This window comes from Catharus ustulatus, chromosome 4 (genome assembly GCF_009819885.2).
Source record: "Catharus ustulatus isolate bCatUst1 chromosome 4, bCatUst1.pri.v2, whole genome shotgun sequence".
In the NCBI taxonomy this organism is placed as follows: domain Eukaryota; kingdom Metazoa; phylum Chordata; class Aves; order Passeriformes; family Turdidae; genus Catharus; species Catharus ustulatus.
The window spans coordinates 438,494-458,151 of record NC_046224.1 but is presented as its reverse complement, the minus strand read 5'-3'; the positions used below and the strand labels follow the sequence as shown (position 1 = coordinate 458,151).

General features: G+C 66.2%; 3 protein-coding genes across 5 annotated transcripts; 1 reads left to right on the top strand and 2 right to left on the bottom strand.

Annotated features, from left to right (window-relative positions):
* Positions 1-3,924: 3,924 nt before the first annotated feature.
* LOC116995138 lies at positions 3,925-5,575 on the bottom strand. Its single transcript, XM_033057519.1, has 7 exons — positions 5,165-5,575; positions 4,868-4,966; positions 4,669-4,724; positions 4,467-4,592; positions 4,353-4,395; positions 4,198-4,272; positions 3,925-4,131 (listed from the first exon to the last, which is right to left on the bottom strand). The coding sequence occupies exons 1-7, from the start codon at positions 5,573-5,575 to the stop codon at positions 3,925-3,927; spliced, it is 1,017 nt and encodes a 338-aa protein (XP_032913410.1).
* A 3,161-nt stretch (positions 5,576-8,736) lies between these two features.
* GCC1 (GRIP and coiled-coil domain containing 1) lies at positions 8,737-13,599 on the bottom strand. 3 transcript variants are annotated; one of them, XM_033059015.1, is made up of 3 exons: positions 13,555-13,599; positions 11,703-12,682; positions 8,737-11,180 (listed from the first exon to the last, which is right to left on the bottom strand). In XM_033059015.1, the coding sequence occupies exons 2-3, from the start codon at positions 12,669-12,671 to the stop codon at positions 9,918-9,920; spliced, it is 2,232 nt and encodes a 743-aa protein (XP_032914906.1). In that variant the 5' UTR covers positions 12,672-12,682; positions 13,555-13,599; the 3' UTR covers positions 8,737-9,917. The 3 variants fall into 3 exon arrangements, with proteins under 3 accessions (XP_032914906.1, XP_032914905.1, XP_032914904.1); XM_033059014.1 differs by having other exon boundaries at positions 11,703-12,717; positions 13,555-13,591; XM_033059013.1 differs by lacking the exon at positions 13,555-13,599 and having other exon boundaries at positions 11,703-12,824.
* A 1,889-nt stretch (positions 13,600-15,488) lies between these two features.
* LOC116995137 (acrosin-like) lies at positions 15,489-18,058 on the top strand. Its single transcript, XM_033057518.2, has 5 exons — positions 15,489-15,559; positions 15,697-15,903; positions 16,042-16,301; positions 17,133-17,266; positions 17,366-18,058. Exons 1-5 carry the CDS (start codon positions 15,489-15,491, stop codon positions 18,056-18,058), a joined length of 1,365 nt encoding a protein of 454 aa, XP_032913409.1.
* Positions 18,059-19,658: the final 1,600 nt, after the last annotated feature.

The following is a 19,658-nucleotide window of genomic DNA, read 5'->3' as shown; positions in this document are numbered from 1 at the left end:
CCTGTGCCTTGGGAATGGCCCAGGATCCCCTCCTGTCCCTTGGGAATGGCCCAGGATCCCCTCCTGTCCCTTGGGAATGGCCCAGGATCCTGTCCTGTGCCTTGGGAATGGCCCAGGATCCCCTCCTGTGCCTTGGGAATGGCCCAGGATCCCTTCCTGTGCCTTGGGAATGGCCCAGGATCCCTCCTGTGCCTTGGGAATGGCCCAGGATCCCCTCCTGTGCCTTGGGAATGGCCCAGGATCCCTTCCTGTGCCTTGGGAATGGCCCAGGATCCCCTCCTGTGCCTTGGGAATGGCCCAGGATCCCCTCCTGTGCCTTGGGAATGGCCCAGGATCCCTTCCTGTGCCTTGGGAATGGCCCAGGATCCTGTCCTGTGCCTTGGGAATGGCCCAGGATCCCCCCCTGTGCCTTGGGAATGGCCCAGGATCCCCCCTGTGCCTTGGGAATGGCCCAGGATCCTGTCCTGTGCCTTGGGAATGGCCCAGGATCCCTTCCTGTGCCTTGGGAATGGCCCAGGATCCCCTCCTGTGCCTTGGGAATGGCCCAGGATCCCCTCCTGTCCCTTGGGAATGGCCCAGGATCCTGTCCTGTGCCTTGGGAATGGCCCAGGATCCTGTCCTGTCCCTTGGGAATGGCCCAGGATCCCCCCTGTGCCTTGGGAATGGCCCAGGATCCCCTCCTGTCCCTTGGGAATGGCCCAGGATCCTGTCCTGTCCCTTGGGAATGGCCCAGGATCCTGTCCTGTGCCTTGGGAATGGCCCAGGATCCTGTCCTGTGCCTTGGGAATGGCCCAGGATCCCCTCCTGTGCCTTGGGAATGGCCCAGGATCCTGTCCTGTGCCTTGGGAATGGCCCAGGATCCTGTCCTGTGCCTTGGGAATGGCCCAGGATCCCCTCCTGTGCCTTGGGAATGGCCCAGGATCCTGTCCTGTGCCTTGGGAATGGCCCAGGATCCTGTCCTGTCCCTTGGGAATGGCCCAGGATCCTGTCCTGTGCCTTGGGAATGGCCCAGGATCCCCTCCTGTCCCTTGGGAATGGCCCAGGGCTCTTCCTGAATTTCCCCCTGGAGCCAGGCAGGAGCAGCAGGGCACTGCTGGGTGTCCCAGTGCCCCTGTTCCTGCTGCAGTAAGGAATTCTGAGCAGTGTCCTTGGGGTGGTGTAAATCCCATCCACACCCCGGCTGTGTCCCAAACCCTCCTGTAAAATAGGAAATCTTAGTTTAAAAAAATCCCTGGAGCCAAAGTGGGGCCTGGTTTGGAGGCTGGGGAGGTTTATTGGGTTGGGAATGGTTGTTCCTGCTCTTGGTCACATCCTGGTTTTCCAGAGGGCTCACAGTGCCCAGCTCCTGTGGGTGGCTGTGTCCCTGTGCCCTTCCCAAGGCACAGAATCATGGAATCACAGAATCACAGAATCACAGAGGCTTTTGGGCTGGGAAAACCTGGGAGCCCATGAGTCCAACCATCCCCAGCACTGCCAAGGCACAGAATCACAGAATCACAGAATCACAGAGGCTTTTGGGCTGGGAAAACCTCAGAGCCCCTCGAGTCCAACCATTCCCAGCACTGCCAAGGCCACCACTGCCCCTGTCCCCAAGTGCCACCTCCACAGGGCAGTGAAATCCCTGCAGGGATGGGGACTCCAGCCCCAACTCCGTCCTTCAGGAATTCTCCCTCAGGGATGTATTTTTACTTTGCATTCCTCCCAAGGAGGCCAGACTCCATCTTCTGCAACCTCAATATCCCAGAATCCTGGGGTGGTTTGGGTGGGAAGGGACCTTGGGGACCCCCCAGTGTCCCCCTGCCATGGCAGGGACCCCTCCCAGTGGCCCAGCTGCTCCCAGCCCCAGTGCCCAGCCTGGCCTTGGCCACTGCCAGGGATCCAGGGGCAGCCCCAGCTTCTTTCCCAGCCTCAGTGGTCCTGGGATTTCCACACTCTGTCCCTGTGGCTCTGCACGGAGCAGGGGGTGGAAGTTTGGGGATCTCCTGCCCAGCCCCGCCTGTGCCCTCCCCACATCCAGGGGGTCCTGCTGGGACACGGGGACAGGGGCAGGGGTGGCACTGCAGGGGCTCTGGGTCCCTTCCCACCCAAACCATCCCGGGATTCCCGGAGCTGCTGGGAATGTGCAAATCCCAGCGGGGCTTTGGGCAGCCCCAGGGAATGGGATGGGATGGGGTTGGAAATTAGGGAACAGCCCCAGGGAATGGGATGGGATGGGGTTGGAAATTAGGGAACAACCCCAGGGAATGGGATAGGATGGGGGTTTAGGGAACAGCCCCAGGGAATGGGATAGGATGGGGTGGGGATTTAGGGAACAGTCCCAGGGAATGGGATGGGAGCTCAGGGAACAGCCCCCAGGGAATGGGATGGGGTTGGAATTTAGGGAACAGTCCCAGGGAATGGGATGGGAGCTCAGGGAACAGCCCCAGGGAATGGGATGGGGTGGGGATTTAGGGAACAGCCCCCAGGGAATGGGATGGGGTTGGAAATTAGGGAACAGCTCCAGGAAAGGGGATGGGTTGGGGGTTTAGGGAACAGCTCCAGGGAATGGGATGGGGTGGGAGCTCAGGGAACAGCCCCAGGGAATGGGATGGGAGCTCAGGAACAGCTCCAGGGAATGGGATGGGGTTGGAATTTAGGGAACAGCTCCCTGGGAATGGGATGGGGTGGGGATTTACGGAACAGCCCCTGGGAATGGGATGGGGTTGGAATTTAGGGAACAGCCCCAGGGAATGGGATGGGAGCTCAGGGAACAGCCCCCAGGGAATGGGATGGGGTTGGAATTTAGGGAACAGCCCCCAGGGAATGGGATGGGGTTGGAATTTAGGGAACAGCCCCCAGGGAATGGGATGGGGTTGGAATTTAGGGAACAGCCCCCAGGGAATGGGATGGGGTTGGAATTTAGGGAACAGCCCCCAGGGAATGGGATGGGGTGGGGATTTAGGGAACAGCCCCAGGGAATGGGATGGGGTGGGGATTTAGGGAACAACTCCCAGGGAATGGGATGGGGTTGGAATTTAGGGAACAGCCCCCAGGGAGTCGTCGTAGAAAGCCTTGAGCCCCCCGGGGCTGTGCAGGGAGGCGCTCCGGGCCAGCACCTCCCGACGGAAGTTCTCCCTCATCCAGCCGTAGACCAGACAGTGCAGGAAACCCTGCAGGGACACGCTCAGGGCCTGGGGGACACGGGGACCGCGGGTCAGGGCTCCCGGCCCCCGCAGGCACAGCCCAGGCAGGGTGGGGCAGGACACGGGGCAATTCCCTCCGTGTGAGCAGTGAAAGCACTTCCAGCCCCCGGGAAGAGCCAAGGGCTGAGATCCCAACGCAAAACCAGGGGGAAGAGCCAGGCTGGGGTGCCCAGGGTGTCCCCAAGCGCTGTCACAGCTCCCACGTGGGACGGGGACAGACCCATCCTGGGAGCCCTGGAAAAGGAGCGTTACTCACTGTGGACACGTAGAGGACAAAGAGCGAGGCAGGGCTGAGGCTGGTGAAGGAGAGGATGGTGAGGAGGAAGGCTGTGGGTGGGACACAGAACGACATTGCTTGGTGGGACACCTCAGTGTGACCCTGGGGGGCTGGGGACATCTCAGTGTGACCCTGGGGTGCAATGGGACACTCAGTGTGACCCTGGGGGGCTGGGGACACCTCAGTGTGACCCTGAGGGGCTGAGGGGCTGGGGACACCCCCAGTGTGACTCTGCAGGGCTCAGGGTGCTGGGCACACCTCAGTGTGACCCTGGGGGACTGGGGGGTCAGTCGGACACTCAGTGTGACCCTGCGGTGCAATGGGACACTCAGTGTGACCCTGGGGGGCTGAGGGGCTTGGGACACCCCCAGTGTGACCCTGGGGTCAGTGGGACACTCAGTGTGACCCTGGGGAGCTGGAGGTGCTGGGGACACCTCAGTGTGACCTTGCAGGGCTGGGGACACCTCAGTGTGACCCTGCAGCGTGGGGGTGCTGGGGACACCCCCGGGCCTTGCCTGGCGTCCAGCAGAGCAGGAAAACCATCTGGAAGTGCAGCGAGGCTCTGCCGCCGCCGCGGCCGCTCGTGCCCCCGACGCCGCCGTCCGTGCCCAGGCTGAGCAGCGGCAGCGCCGCGTTCCCCCGGTACCGGAGCCGCACCCGCCGGTACAGGAGCTGCGGGCGGCCGGGAATCAGCGGGGCCCGGATCCCCCAGCTCCTGCCCCAGAGCCCGCGCCTCACCGAGCAGCAGCCGAGCACCAGCAGCACGTACAGCACGAAGATGATTTTCCCCTCCACGTTCTTCCCCGCGGCGGACTGCGAGGCGGGGACAATGAACGGGGCCGGGCCGGCGACCCCCGGAGCCCCCCGGAGCCCCCCGGCCCCTCAGTGCCCACCTGGGAGCAGATGTCGTGCTTCGGGCGGATCAGGAGGAGGCAGCTGCAAGGACAGAGCGGTGCTGGGGGTGCCGGAGCTCCCCCGGGGCTGCCCCGGGCGGGGCCGGGCCGTACCTGGAGCAGTAGAGGCTGAAGGAATCGTTGGAGCCGCGGCCGTGCCCGGGCACCGCGGGCGCGATGTCGGTGGCGGAGGAGCCACGGGCGAGCAGCTGAACCAGGAGCGTCAGCGTCGGCAGCAGCCTTGGGAGGGAGGGAGGGAGGGATTGCGAGTCCCGGACATCCCAGCACGGCCCGGCCGCTCCCGGCGGGCACCTACCAGGCCAGCACGTAGGGAATTCCCTGCCGGGCGCTCTCCAGGCAGCGGCTCCGCTCCTGCGGGAGAACCGCCCTGAGCCGGGAATGCAGGGGAGCCCCGAACTGCCGGGAGAAGGGGCTGCCCCGGAGCTGCTCCCGTGTCCTGGCAGGGCCGAGGGCGGCCAGGACGGTTCCCGGCTGTGCCCGGGCGAGGCACGGACCTGCAGCGCTGCCGGGGGCCGGGCTCGCCCCCCGAGGACAGCGCGGTGCGACTCGTAGGCGTAAACCACGACCATGAGGAACGAGACGGCGTAGGAGGTCTGGGAGAGAGAAGGGACAGGGACAGGGGATCCTGCTGTGTCCAGGAGCAGGCACCTCCACCTTCCCTCTGTCCCCCCATTCCTCCCCGCCATCCCCTCCTCCCGCTCCACACCCCCGAGGAGGGGACGCCAGGACAGTGTCCCCAGGACACTCCAGCCGCAGACAGGTCCCAGCTGTCCCCAGCAGTGACCCCTTACCGTGGTCAGCATCCGCCCGTAGGGACAGAGGGCGTAGGCGGGCACGGAGAGCGGGGCCGGCAGCAGCGGGATGGTTGCCGTGGCCAGCAGCGCGGTGGCGCCCAGGAGATCGGCCAGGGCCAGGAGGAACAGGGGCCGCAGCTGGGGACAGCACCGCGTTAGCTCTGCTGGCAGCGGCCGCGTCCCCCGGGAGCTCCCCCGGCCCTTCCCAGGCTCCCGGGGGCCGGATCGGGCATCCCGCACCTCCTGCCCCCCGCACGGGGCTTTAAACCCGGTGTTGGCCCGGATTTGACTCGGGTTTAGCTGGAGCCAGACCCAGCCCTGTGTCCCTGGGAGCCGGTGACACTCACCTGGAAATGGCAGCACTGACACTGCCACAAGCTGGTGGCACTCACCTGGGAATGGCAGCATTGACACTGCCACAAGCTGGTGGTACTCACCTGGATGTGGTACCACTGACACTGCCACAAGCTGGTGGTACTCACCTGATGTGGCAGCGGTGACACTGCCACAGGCTGGTGGCACTCACCTGGGAATGGCAGCGGTGACACTGCCACAAGCTGGTGGCACTCACCTGATGTGGCAGCGGTGACACTGCCACAGGCTGGTGGCACTCACCTGGATGTGGCAGCGGTGACACTGTCAGGAGCCAGCGGCACTCACCTGGATGTGGCAGCAGCGCCCCTGCCAGGAGGTGACAGCCAGGACGGATCCGCTGCCCAGGAGGCTGCAGGGGACGGGGCGGGTGAGGAATGGCCCGGCAGAGCCGCTGCCACCCGCGGGTGCCAGCCCAGGGCGAGGGACAGGGGACAGGACCCACCTGAGCAGCGCGGCCGGGACGGTGACAGCGGCCAGCGCCAGCACCTGCGGGAGGCACGGAGGGAGCGCGGGCTCGGCCGGAACGGGGCCACCCCGGGGACCCTGGGCACGGCCGGACTCTGTCCTTCGGCCATCCCCGCCCAGGAACCGCAGCGAAGGCGTTTCCCATCGCTGCTGGGAGCGCTGGAGGAGCCAGGCCCGGTTCCTCCGCAGCCCCGCGGCGGTGGCTGCACGTGGCGGGGTTTCCCCGCTTTCTCCCGAGTTTTCCCGCTGGGATCTCTCCCGAGTTTCCCTCTCCCGGGGCTGGGGAGGGCCGAGGAGCCGCGTCCCGGCCCGGCCGCGCTGGGAGCGGCTCCCGACGGCGCCTCCGGAACCGGACCCCGGGCCCGGGCCGCAGCCGGGAGCAGCAGCCGGGGCAGAGCCGCTCCTGCCCGGCTCTCACCGCAGCAGCCGGGAGCAGCAGCCGGGGCAGAGCCGCTCCTGCCCGGCTCTCACCGATCCGCGCTGATGCGGTCCCCAAAGCGCTGCCCCCGTCCCGCCTGGGGGGAGCTCCCTCGGGCAGGATTTGTTGGGATGGGAGCGCAGCGCTCGGCTGAGCCTCTCCCGGCCCTCCGGAGCGTCCCGCACGCCTTTACCTGGAGATCCGAGAGCGCCGGGGGCCGTTCCGGTGCTGTGGCCATGGCCGGAGCCCGGAGCCTGCCCGGGATGGAGGGAATGGAAGCTGCGAGCAGCTCCCGCCGCTGCCCGGGCGCGCTCCACGCCCCGCGGTGGGAAACAGCGAAACAGCCGGAGGAACCGGCCCGGCCGGGGCGGCAGCAGCTCCACAGGACAGCAGGAGATTTCCCAGAGCAACAGGAGCTTCCCCAGAGCAGCAGGAGCCTTCCCAGAGCAGCAGGAGCTTCCCCAGAGCAGCAGGAGCTTCCCAGAGCAGCAGGAGCCTCCCCAGAGCAGCAGGAGCCTCCCCAGGGCAGCAGGAGCTTCCCCAGAGCAGCAGGAGCCTCCCCAGAACAGCAGGAGCTTCCCCAGAGCAGCAGGAGCTTCCCCAGAGCAGCCGGCGCCGTGCCAGCCCCGGGAGTGGGGAGGGATCAGCTCCCGGCATGGGAGAACCCAAATGAGCGCCCTGATGCCCCCGGGCACATTGGGAATGAGGGAACAGCGCCGGGAGAGCAGCCGGGAGAGTCCAGAGGAGCCAGAGAGCTGCTCCAGGGCTGGAGCCAGGCTGGGAGAGCTGGGGGTGCTCCCCTGGGCAGGAACAGGATCCAGGGAGAGCTCAGAGCCCTGCCAGGGCCTGCAGGGGCTCCAGGAGAGCTGAGAGGGACTGGGGACAAGGATGGAGGGACAGCACACAGGGAATGGCTCCCAGTGCCACAGGGCAGGGCTGGCTGGGATCCTGGGCAGCAATTCCTGCCTGGGCTGCAATTGCCAGAGCAGCTGTGGCTGCCCCTGGATCCCTGGCAGTGGCCAAGGCCAGGCTGGGCACTGGGGCTGGGAGCAGCTGGGCCACTGGGAGGGGTCCCTGCCATGCCAGGGGGGCACTGGGGGGGCTCTGGGGTCCCTTCCCACCCAAACCACCCCAGGATTCTCAGTGCCAGACTCCTCTGCATCCACACCACGACTGCAGGTGCAGGAATGAACCATTCCCATTCTCACACTCCCAGAACTCTCAGGAAATCACAGGATTGGGATTTAGCAATTTTGTGATAATTTTAAACCCAAGGATGTTCCAATACCCAGCAATGCCCGTCCTGTCCCCAGGAGCCACCAGAGTCCCCTCAAACAGGAATTTTACCTTTATTCAGGGATATTGGCTGAAGGGAGGGAGGGAGGAATGTGAGTGTGAAGGAAGGAGGGAGCAGGAGGGAGAGGGGCTGGAGGGGAGCAGAGGAAGGAATGGCACCGGCAGCTGCTGGAGGGTGACAGTGACACAGAGCTGGGCACTCCTGGAGACGCTCCCCAGCAGCAGCTTCCTCATCTTGCTCTGCCAGGAACAGAGGGAGGGCACTGGGATGGATCCCTGTCCTCCCAGCTGGGTCCTGCCCTGTCCTTGTCCCCCTGTCCCAGCTGGGTCCTGCCCTGTCCTTGTCCCTCCTGTCCCAGCTGGGTCCTGCCCTGTCCTTGTCCCTGTCCCCCCAGCTGGGTCCCACCCCCCGGATCCACTCCAGGTCCCTCCATCCTGCAGGAGCAGAGGGAGAACAGGGATCCATCCCCTCAGCCCGAGCAGCGAAGCCTCAGCAGGAGGAGGCTCCACCTCCCTCTGGAGCTGTGGGAATGGCTCCAGGGAAAGAGCTGGAGCCGTCCCTGCCATTCCTGAGGCACCTCTTGATTCAGCATTTCCAAACTGGGAGCAGGGACTGGGCTCTCCCCCGGCTGAGCCAGCACTTCCATCCTTAAGGAGTGTTTCAAACATTCCTGGGACAAACTGCCCCACTCCCATCCAGCCCCTGGATCCTGCTCCCAGGGGAACATCCCTGGGTGGAGCCCCAGGAGGGCTCGGCTGTGTCCCCCTCCCAGCAGGGACAGGCTCTGCCCAGGGGCTCTGGTTTTCCCTGAGGAGTTTTTGGGGGGAGAAATTGGCACCAAGGGCTGCACTGGCCAGAGTGGAATCCAGGGAATTTGGCTGCACCAGGACAGCCAAGGAGGAAAGGGGGGAAGGTGCAGGTCCCTGTCCTTGTCCTGGCAGTGCCAGGTGGCTGTGGCAGGAGGAATGTCCATCCCAGGGTCCCTGTCCTTGTCCTGGCAGTGCCAGGGGTGGCTGTGGCAGGAGGAATGTTCATCCCAGGTCCCTGTCCTTGTCCTGGCAGTGCCAGGGGTGGCTGTGGCAGGAGGAATGTTCATCCCAGGGTCCCTGAGATCCTTCCCAAGGCTCTCTGGGCAGAGCAGCACCAGGAGCTGCTCCCAAACCTGCTCTAGACTCAGCTCCAGCCCCCCGGGGGTGTTAATCCAGGCCTATCCCTGTCTCTGGGCTGGGGAAGCCAAGCTTTAGCAGCCAGGATTCAATTCCAAGCACGGGGCAGGGAAACAACCCCCGGAGAGGCTCTGGGGGATCCAGGAGAGCAGAGCTGGGAAAAGCCAAATTCAGGAATGCAGCTCTGCCAGAACACCCCAGGGCATCTCAGGATGTCTTGGTTTCCTTCTTCACCAATTCCCAAGAAATCAGGGAAGAACCTCAATGTTCCTGAGCCCTGGTGACAGTGACAGCCTGGCCAGGATCTGTCACCTCCTGTCCCTCCAGCAGGAGCAGCCCCTTCCTTCCCAAATCAGCACCACAGAGCAGCCAAACTTCCCTGGAGGCCTCCAAAGCCAGGAGCAGGGCACTCATTTCATCCTTTCCTCTGCCTCCAGCTCCCAGCCAGGGCTGGGCAGCTCAGACTCCCACTCAGGATGGGAAACATCCACGGGGAGAGCATTTCTCCTCCCTGGAATCCCTGAGAACCCAGAGAGGATCCCTGGGAAGGAAGGAGAGCCTGGGCCCCTGGATGAGCCTGGAGTTGCATCCACTGCTTAAATTTGGCTCTGGAAAAAGAACCTGAGGGGGAAATTCCCAAGATTTCCTGCACTGAGCCCCATCTTCCTGAGCCTTGCAGGGCCTGGTGCTATTTTAGCTCCACCTAAAGTGCTTCCCACCTTCCCTTTCATCTCCTGAGTCACCAGCCTGGCTGGAGCTTGAAGATCCAAGTGAATTCCACTCGATCCCATGCCTGACAGGTAGGGATTGCTTCTAAATCACCCTTAAAAAAAGCTCAGCATCTTCAATTCCATGGTTTTCAGATCAAGCCCCAACTTGGAGCACATTCCCACCGCAGAGGCTCTGGGGCTGGAAAAGTTGGCACAACCCCACTGCAAATTAGTGCTAAAAACACCAAGTGGAGCCCAAATCCCGCTGGATGTGGTTTTGCTCAGTCCTGCCACGGCAAAGGGGAGCAAAGCCCAGCCCTCATCTCTTGCCGTGGAGCCACCAGGAGCCGTGGGCCGAGCTCTTGGCGATGCTGAGCTTCTCCTCGGGGCTGAAGTGCAGGATGGCCAGGATGGCCGTGAGCGTCTGCTGGCGGCCGCGCGCGTCGGGCAGCGTCAGGAACCGGTACACCACGTTCTTCAGGTACTCCAGGTTGGCTCCTTCCCTGCTCTTGTCCCGGCAGCTCTTCTGGATCTCGCCCCGCAGCGCCGCCGCCTCCTCGCGGTGCCGCTCCTCCTCGGCCAGGGCCCTGCCCTGCAGCTGGTGCAGCTGCACCTCCAGCCGGTGCCGCTGCTTGCGCAGCGCCGCGATCTCCACCTCCTTGCGCGCCAGCTGCTCGGCGTACAGGAAGAAGGTGGGCTCGGAGCCGGAGCACGGCTGCAGCTCCTGCGGGAGGATCTCTGAGGAATCCTGCCGGGGAGCGTCCCCGGGAGCGCCGTCCCGGCAGCCCTTGTGGCCGTGGGGCAGCGTGAGGGCGCGCAGCTGCTCCAGCTCGCGGTCCTTCTCGGCCAGCACGGCCAGCGCCCGGTCCCGCTGCTTGTGCATCTCCTCCTCCAGGCGCAGCGCCCGCTCCCGGAACTCCAGCTGGCAGCGCTCCAGCTCCTGCCGGTGCAGCTGCTGCAGCTGCTGCAGCTCCTGCTTCTTGGCCTCCAGCTCCTGCCGCTGCTGCTTCTCCATGTCGTCCGTGGCCAGCTGCAGCAGCACGTGCTTGTCCCGCAGCTCCGCCAGCTGCTCCCGCGCCTCCTCCAGCTCCCTGGCCAGGCCCACGTCCTTGCTGGCCTTGCTCTTGAGCACCTGCTGCGCCCTCACCTTGTAGCGCTCGAACTCCTCCTTGAGCTGCCGCAGCTCCTGCTGGCAGTGCCCGCCCGGGGCCTTGTCCCCGTTCCCGTCCCCCGGGGGCAGCTCCGGCTCCCGCGGCTCCTCCGGGTCCTTCCCGGCCGCCACCTGCAGCAGCCTGCGCAGCTTCTCCATCTTCTCCTTGAGCACGGCCACGTCCAGGGTGGCCTCGTCCACGGCCACCTCGCCCAGGGGGCGGCTGGAGGCGGCGATGGCCAAGGTCTTGTTCTCCAGGTCCAGCTGCACGATGCGGTCCTTGAGCCTCTGGATGGTGGCCTGGTCCCTCTGCTTGGCCTTCTCGTAGGTGCCCAGCAGCTCGGACACCTGGGCCACCTGGGCCTCCAGCTCGGCCACGCGCTGCTCCTCCCGCTGCGAGCGCTGCCGCAGCTGCTCCTCGGCCTGGGCTGTCTGTGCAGGGACACGGGGGGTTAGGGCAGCATGGGGACACCTGGGGTCACACCTGGGGTCACACAGGGTCCCTGCTCCAAATCAACAGCGCGCCCTCCTCACCCTGGGAATTCTGCCCGAGACTTCTCCCTGTCCTGGCTTTTTGGGGATTTGTGTGTTTGGAATCCTGGGGTGGTTTGGGTGGGAAGGGACCCCAGAGCCCTCCAGGGCCACCACCCAGTGCCCCAGCTGCTCCCAGCCCCAATGTCCAGCCTGGCCTTGGCCACTGCCAGGGATCCAGGGGCAGCCACAGCTGCTCTGGGCACCCTGTGCCATTTATTTCAAACCTCCTGGACTCTCAGGGACTGGGAAGAAGAATTTGTCCTACTCCAGTCCCACTCCCTGGATACATCCCACAGAGAGCTGTTCCCCAGGATTGCCATCCCATCAATCCAAGCCACGATGCTTTGGATTCCGAGACTGGAAGAGGGAATCCGGCTCCTCTACCCCCAAACCCCACCCTCATCCCCAGCCAGGAATCACCTTCTTCATCTCCTGCACCAGCTGCAGCTGGAAGTGGTTCTTGAGGCCGGCCATCTCCTCCTGCAGCTCCTGGATCCGCGGGTCCACCCTGCCGCTCTCCTCCCGCACCCCCTGCAGCTCCCTGCGCAGCTCCTCCAGCTCCTGGCTCAGCTGCCGCGCCTGCTGCTCGTGGCCCTGCGCTCGCTCGGCCTCGCGGCACTCGTGCAGCTGCCGGTCGGCGTCGCGGCGCGCCTCGCGCTCGGCGCGCAGCAGCTCCTGCAGCTCGCGCAGCATCAGCCCGTGGTCGCCCTGCTCGCGCTCGCGCTCGTGCTGCTGCGCGATCAGGCGGGCGCGGGTCTCGGCCAGCAGCTCCTGCAGCCGCCGCAGCTCGGCCTCCTGCCGCTCTGCATCCTCATGAGCCCTCGCCGCCGCCTCCTCCAGCTCCTGCTTCATCTGCCGCCGCTCCGCCTGGTACGAGGCCTCCATGCGCGACTTCTCCTGCGTCACCGTGGCCAGCGCGCCCGTCAGCGTGGCCAGCTGGGCTTTCAGCTGCAGCAGCCGCCGCTCGGGCTCGCTGCCGGCGCACGGCTCGGCGCTCTCGGAGCCGCCCGGCTCCTCTGCTCGCTGGGCAGGGGCAGCTGCGGCCTTGTCCTCCTCGTCCTCCTTGGCGCTGCTGGCGCTGGTCAGGCTGGCCGCGGTGTCCGCGCTGGTGGCCGTCCCCGCGCTGTCCTCGCTGTGCTCCGAGCTCCGCTCGTCCGCGGAGTCGCCGGCTGCGGGCGGTGGCACTGCCAGGTCCCCCTCGTGGGACACGGAGAGCGCCTTCAGGCTGGCTTCCAGCGCCTCCTTCTCCTTCAGCAGGCTCTTGTAGGCGAGGACGACGTCCTTGAGGCGCGCCTGGAAGCGCAGGAGCTGCTGCTTCTGCGTCTCGATGGTCTCCAGCAGCTCCTTCCTGCTGGGGCCGCCCCCAAAGTTCATCCCGAACTTCTCCATGGCGGGGCCGTCTGGGGGGAAGGCAGGGCAAGGAGGAGAGGCAGCTCTGGGATGGGCAGGAGCATCGTCCTGAGCCCACCAGGACACCAAAGGGGCGGCAAACATCACAAACGCCACCCTGAGCCCCCCTGCCCAGGACCACCATCCTGAACCCCCCAGGACCCACATCCTGAACCCCCCAGGACCCCCTTCCTGACCCCCCCAGGACCATCATCCTGAACCCCCCAGGACCCACATCCGACCCGCCCAGGGCTCCCACCCTGACCCCTCGAGATCCCCACCCTGATCCCCCAAAACTGCTGTCCTCACCCTTCCAGGAGCCCCATCCTGATGCCCCAAAACTCCCATCCTGACTCTCTCAGGAACCCCATCCTGACCCCACCAAAACTGCCATCCTGACCCCCCAGGACACCACTCTTAACGCCCCGCTAGGAACCCCATCCTGACCCCCCCAGGTCCCTCATCCTGACCTCCCTGGAACCCCACCCTGACCCCGAAAACTCCCATCCTGACTCTCTCAGAAATCCCACCCTGACCCCCCAAAATTCCCATCCTGACCCGGCCAGGACGTGACCCTGACCCCTCAGGACACTCTGAACGCCCCCCAGGACCCCCTTCCTGACCTCTCTTGGCACCCCCATGCTGACCCCCCGGACACCTCCCGGGCCCCCCGGACTCTCCATTTTCACCTCCTCAGGACCCCCCTGACCCCCGCTCCGGACTCTCCAGACACCATCCTGACCCCCAGGGCCATCGTGACCGCCTCGGACCACCCATCGTCCCCCCCTCAGGACGACCCTGACTCCTCCCCGATCCCTCCGGACGCCCCGGGTCCCGCAATCCCCACACCCCCGTCCCCCCGTTCCCCCCGGTCCCCCCTCACCTCCGGCCGGTTCCAACGCGCCACCACTTCCGCCGGAAGCCGCCGTGTGGGGCGGGGCAAAGGGACGGGTGGGGGCGGTGCCACGCCCCGAATAAGGCGGTGTGTGGGCGTGGTTACCCGGGGGCGGGACAGTGCGCGCGCTGTGGGCGTGGCTTGTTCCCAAGTGGGGGCGTGGCCTCCGCGCGCGACCCGAGCGTGGCGTGGGCGTGGCCACGGACGCGTGGGGCGTGGCCTGAGGGCGAAGGGACAGCGGTGTCCCCCGGGGGCGTGGCCATCGCGTGGGCGTGTCCAACGGACGGGGCGTGGCCTTCGTCCGAGCTCAGCGTGGCGGTGACAGCCGTTTGTCCCTGCGTGTGTCACCCGGAGTGCCCCGTGTCCCCTCCGTGTCCCCTCGTGTTCCTCCGTATTCCTCCGTATCCCTCCGTGTCCCCCCCGTGTCCTCCATGTCCCCCCGTATCCCTCCGTGTCCCCTCGTGTCCCCTCCGTGTCCCCCCGTGTCCTCCGTGTCCCCCCCGTGTCCCCCCGTGTCCCTCCGTGTCCCCTCCGTGTTCCCCCGTGTCTCCTCGTGTCACCCCGTGTCCCTCCGTGTCCCCCCCGTGTCCTCCATGTCCCCCCGTGTCCCCTCCGTGTACCTCTGTTTCCCCCCGTGTCCTCCGTGTCCCCCCCGTGTCCCTCTGTGTCCCCCCCGTGCTCCTCCGTGTCCCCTCCGTGTCCTCTCGTGTCCCCCTGTATCCTCCGTGTCCCCTCCATGTCCCCCGAGTCCTCCACCATCCCTTCGTGTCCTCCCATGTCCCTCCGTGTCCCCCTGTGTCCTCCATGTCTCCTGTGTCCCCTCCATGTCTCCCCGTGTTCCCCATGTCCCTCAGTGTCCCCCTGTGTTCCCCCGTGTCCCCCTCCGTGTCCCCCTATGTCCTCTGTGTCCCCCCGTGTCCCCACTGTCCCCACCCGGGGGTGTTCCTGGTGCGGCCGGAATCCCCCGAACGAGGATAAATAAAATTCCAGCGGCACCGGTTCGGTGCTGGCCAGCCCGGCCCCGCTCTGGGCTCGGTCAGGGGCTGTGGCCACCAAAACTCCGCCTCCACAGAGACCCCGGGACAAAACCTGGGCACCCGATTGTGCATTCTGAGGCGACAAAAAATGAATGTTCATTGGTTCTGAATTCCATAAACATCTCTTTCATTAATTAGCGTTCTGTCTGCTACTGCTGATTGAATTCTGCCATGGCAGGGACCCCTCCCAGTGGCCCAGCTGCTCCCAGCCCCAGTGCCCAGCCTGGCCTTGGCCACTGCCAGGGATCCAGGGGCAGCCACAGCTGCTCTGGCAATTGCAGCCCAGGCAGGAATTGCTGCCCAGGATCCCAGCCAGCCCTGCCCTGTGGCACTGGGAGCCATTCCCTGTGTGCTGTCCCTCCAGCCTTGTCCCCAGTCCCTCTCAGCTCTCCTGGAGCCCCTGCAGGCCCTGGCAGGGCTCTGAGCTCTCCCTGGATCCTGTTCCTGTCCAGGGAGCACCCCCAGCTCTCCCAGCCTGGATCCCTGGGGCTCCTCTGGGCTCTCCAGCAGCTCCAGGTGCTGCTGCTGTGTCCCCAGGCTGGGACAGCTCTGCAGGTGGGGTCTCACCTGGGCACATCCCCTGTGGGATCAGCCCAGCACTGGGGGGTCTGGGCTGGCTCAGGTCCAGCACCCCCAAATCTTTCTGCTGCAGCTGCCCACCCCAGCCCGGTGCCAGGAGGGTCTGAGCACTCTCACCCCGTGTTGGTGGGCGCTGCCCCTCAGACCATTCCATGCCTGTGTGACACCGAGCTGTCCCTCCCTGCCCCGCCCCCACATGGAACCGGCCCCTCTGTGACATCACCCCAGCCTGGTGGCACCGCTGGCATCGCCAGGGCCGTGGGCACCAGAGGTGACACCTCGATTCTGCCACCTGCGCTGGCACCGATGGCTCTGCTGGGGCTGCTCGTGCTGCTGGCCCTGGCCTGGCCCGTGGGGGCCACCTGGGACAGCTGCAGGTCAGTGGTCCCAGGCTCTGGGAGGGGGCTCAGGGGCACTCAGGGCGTTCCCGGGCAGAACCGGGGGGACAGATGTCCCTTGGGGTTCTGTGGCCCTGCTGTCCCCGAGCAGGGCAGTGATGGCTTTGTGCTTCCAGAGGGACCTGCGGGCTGCGGCCCTTGGCTTCTGACCACAGCTCTGACACGCCCCGTGCCGTGAGTGGCACCAGCGGCCAGGCAGGGGCCTGGCGTGGCATCGCCAGCATCCAGGTCACCTGGGAGAATGGCACGTGGCACATGTGCACAGGTGTCCTCCTCAGCCCCCAGTGGGTCCTCACGGTCGCACACTGCTTCGCCAGGTCCAGGTGAGAGACAGCAGGGACAGAGATGTCCCCAGAGCACGGGCAGGTGCCCAGGTCACAGCACCACGTGCCACTTGCCTGCTGAGCTGCTGCAGCCCGTGGCTCTGCTCCCTGTCACTCCTCTCTCCCTCTGCTCCCCAGGACCTATTCCACGTGGGACGTGGTGATGGGGGCCTCAGATCTGACTCACCCAGGCCCTGAGGCTGCAGTCAGACACATCAAGAAGCTCCTGATGCACGAGCACTACGTGCCTGCCACAGCCAGGAATGACATTGCCCTGCTGGAGCTGGACCAGCCCGTGGAGTGCAGCGACTACATCCAGCTGGGCTGTGTGCCCGACGCCTCGCTCAGGGTCTCAGAGCTGAAATCCTGCTACATCGCCGGCTGGAACTTTGGCAGAGGTGAGTTCCTGAACAGGATGTGTGCTCTGAGGGGAGCTGGACACCCTGGGGACACAGACTGGACACCCTGGGGACACGGGCTGGGCACCCCAGGGACACAGACTGGGCACCCTGGGGACATGAGCTGGACACCCTGGGGACACGGGCTGGACATCCTGGGGACACGGGCTGGGCACCCTGGGGACATGAGCTGGACACCCTGGGGACATGGACTGGACACCCTGGGGACACGGGCTGGACATCCTGGGGACACAGACTGGGCACCCTGGGGACACGGGCTGGGCACCCTGGGGACACAGACTGGACACCCTGGGGACACGGGCTGGACACCCTGGGGACATGGAGTGGACACCCTGGGAACACGGGCTGGGCACCCTGGGGACACGGGCTGGGCACCCTGGGGGACATGAGCTGGGCACCCTGGGGACACGGGCTGGGCACCCTGGGGACACGGAGAGGGCACCCTGGGGACACGGGCTGGGCACCTTGGGGACATGGGCTGGACACCCTGGGGACACGGGCTGGGCACACACAGAGTCCGGCTCTGGATGTCAGCGGGGCCCAGTGCGGAGCAGCCTGGGCTGTGGGAAGGAGTCCATGCCTGGGGAGGGGGAGTGTGATGGTGGAACTGGATGAATGTTAAGGTCCCTTCCCACCCAAAGAATTCCATGAGTCCATGAAACCTCTGGAGGGATGAGTCTGGCCCCTTCCCCAGGCCAACAGCAGGGACACAGCTGGACAACATGACTCTGGAGGCAAAGCCTGGCCCAGGGAAGGGGAGGGGATGGGTACCAAGCTGCTGGGGGCTCATTCCCATGGTTCTGGGACCAGGCTTGACGCTGCAGGAGGCCAAGGTCCACCTCATGGACACGGAGCTCTGCAACAGCAGCCGCTGGTACGCGGGGGCCGTTCGTGCTGATGACCTCTGTGCTGGGTACCCACATGGTGGCATCGACACCTGCCAGGTAGGAGCGTGTGATGTGTCCCTCAGCGGGTCCCTGTCCCCTTGTCCCCAAGGCCTGGTTCTGCCCCCCACAGCCCCTGAGCCCTCTCTCCTGGCACAGGGGGACAGCGGGAGTCCCCTCGTCTGCAAGGACAACGGAGCCGACTCCTTCTGGCTGGTGGGCATGTACAGCTGGGGAAGAGGCTGTGACAGAGCCAGGCACCCCGGGATCTACACCGACACCCAGTACTTCCACAACTGGATCCTGCACCACACCGGGCTGAGCCAAGCAGAAAAAGCTGGGGCAGCACCGCAGCCGAAATGCGGCCCGACTTCCAAGCCGGAGGAGGGCTCCGCTTCTGAGGAGACCCCGACGGGAGAGACGACGACAGTGCCAGAGCCGACGACAGTGGCAGTGCCAGCGCCCACGACAGTGCCGATACCGGAGCCGACACACGTGCCAGAGCACGAACCGGAGCACAAACCGGAGCAGGAGCAAGAGCAGGAGTCAGAGCAGGAGTCAGAGCTGGAGTCAGAGCAGGAGTCAGAGCTGGAGTCAGAGGAGGAACCGGAGTGGGTGCCCATGCCGGAGCCAGAGCTGGTGCCGGAGTCGGAACCGGAGCAGGAAAACCCCGCCGAGTCCGAGGAGGAGCCGGTGCCAATTCCGGAACCGGAACCGGAGCCAGAACCAGAACCAGAAGCGGAACAGGACCAGGACCGGCTCCTGCACATCTCGGTGCCGTACCGGAGCGTGGTGCAATTCTGTAACCTGCTCAAGGATTTCTTGCAGTTCCTGCGGGACCAGCTGGACTGACCCGGAGCCCGAGCAGAGCCGGTTCTGGCTGCGCTCCCGGCCCGTTCCCGGCTGGAATCGCGGTGCGGGGCCCGAGGCAGCCGCAGCCCGGGGCTGCTCCGTCCCTGCCGCCCCCCGCGCCCACCCCTCGCTGCGGTCCCGTTTGTTGTTGAAATAACGCTGCTCGTGCTGCCCAGAACCGCGGTGTCAGCGCCGTTCCCGGGCGGGGCGGGCGGGGCGGCACCGGCACCGGCACCGGGAGGGAGGAGGAGCGGGGCCGGCCCGGTTCGGGAGGAGGGAGAAGGAGCGGGGCCGGCCCGGTTCGGGAGGAGGGAGAAGGAGCGGGGCCGGCCCGGTTCGGGAGCAGGGAGAAGGAGCGGGGCCGGCCCGGTTCGGGAGGAGGGAGAAGGAGCGGGGCCGGCCCGGTTCGGGAGGAGGGAGAAGGAGAAGGAGCGGGGCCGGCCCGGTTCGGGAGGAGGGAGAAGGAGCGGGGCCGGCCCGTTTCGGGAGGAGGGAGGAGGAGCGGGGCCGGCCCGGTTCGGGAGGAGGGAGAAGGAGCGGGGCCGGCCCGGTTCGGGAGGAGGGAGAAGGAGCGGGGCCGGCCCGGTTCGGGAGGAGGGAGAAGGAGCGGGGCCGGCCCGGTTCGGGAGGAGGGAGAAGGAGCGGGGCTGGCCCGGTTCGGGAGGAGGGAGAAGGAGCGGGGCCGGCCCGGTTCGGGAGGAGGGAGAAGGAGCGGGGCTGGCCCGGTTCGGGAGGAGGGAGAGAGGGCGGGCTCGGGGCCGAGTGGGAAAAGCGCTTTAATTTGCCACGGGAGCGGCGCGGGGATGGAACGGCCCGAGCTGCGAGCCCCGGAGCGCCGAGGGACGCGGAGGTGCCGGAGGTGCCACCCTGAGCTGCTGCTGCCACCCGGGGCTGTCCCCGTGTCACCAGCGCTGCCTCTGGGCTGGGACCCCATCCCTGTCCCCGCTGTGCCCCCGGCTCCGCCCCAGCGGGATCGGTTTGGGATCCCGGGACATTCCCTGTGCTCCAGGGGATCGCGTTTGGGATCCCGGGACATTCCCTCTGCCCCAGGGGATCGCGTTTGGGATCCCGGGACATTCCCTCTGCTCCAGGGGATCGCGTTTGGGATCCCGGGACATTCCCTCTGCTCCAGGGGATCGCGTTTGGGATCCCGGGACATTCCCTCTGCCCCAGCGGGGTCGCTGCTCCCGGAGCTGTCCTGGCTCTGGAGAAGGTTCTGGAGCGTGGGCCCGCCCGGAACGAGTCCGGGGTCCTGTCGGGGCCTCACCTGGAAGGTCCCACACGGAGCACAGGGCTGGGGTCTCCCGACCCCCAGCACCCCGTTATTCTTTGGGGTCCCCCAGGGCTGAGCGTGGTTATTGGGACCGGGTGGGGTTGGGATGTCGGGGTGTCGCTGTGCAGCCACCTGGGGCAGGACCAGGCCGACTGTCACCTCATTTTCACACCCTCGCTCCCCCCTCGGTGGCCCCCGTGTCACTTCCCCTCCCCCAGCTCATCCTCTTTGTCCCCAAAGCGGATTATGGCGCCGGCTCAGCGGGGACACGCCAGTGGGCACGGAGGGGCCACACCTCCGCCGGCCTCGCTCGGGGACACAGGTGTG

What these genes read in the sequence shown, in the direction of transcription:
- LOC116995138 (XM_033057519.1), bottom strand. Translation starts at nt 5,575, where the DNA reads ATGCTGCCATTCCCAGGTGAGTGCCACCAGCTTGTGGCAGTGTCAGTG. An exon ending in TTCAGCCTCTACTGCTCCAG is followed by an intron (nt 4,396 to 4,466) that starts GTACGGCCCGGC and finishes CTGTCCTTGCAG; the next exon opens with CTGCCTCCTCCTGATCCGCC. An exon ending in TGGTGCTCGGCTGCTGCTCG is followed by an intron (nt 4,132 to 4,197) that starts GTGAGGCGCGGG and finishes GGCCGCCCGCAG; the next exon opens with CTCCTGTACCGGCGGGTGCG.
- GCC1 (XM_033059013.1), bottom strand. Translation starts at nt 12,776, where the DNA reads ATGTTTGCCGCCCCTTTGGTGTCCTGGTGGGCTCAGGACGATGCTCCT. An exon ending in TGGTGCAGGAGATGAAGAAG is followed by an intron (nt 11,181 to 11,702) that starts GTGATTCCTGGC and finishes GTCCCTGCACAG; the next exon opens with ACAGCCCAGGCCGAGGAGCA.
- LOC116995137 (XM_033057518.2), top strand. Translation starts at nt 15,489, where the DNA reads ATGGCTCTGCTGGGGCTGCTCGTGCTGCTGGCCCTGGCCTGGCCCGTG. An exon ending in GCCACCTGGGACAGCTGCAG is followed by an intron (nt 15,560 to 15,696) that starts GTCAGTGGTCCC and finishes TTGTGCTTCCAG; the next exon opens with AGGGACCTGCGGGCTGCGGC. An exon ending in GTGGCATCGACACCTGCCAG is followed by an intron (nt 17,267 to 17,365) that starts GTAGGAGCGTGT and finishes CTCCTGGCACAG; the next exon opens with GGGGACAGCGGGAGTCCCCT.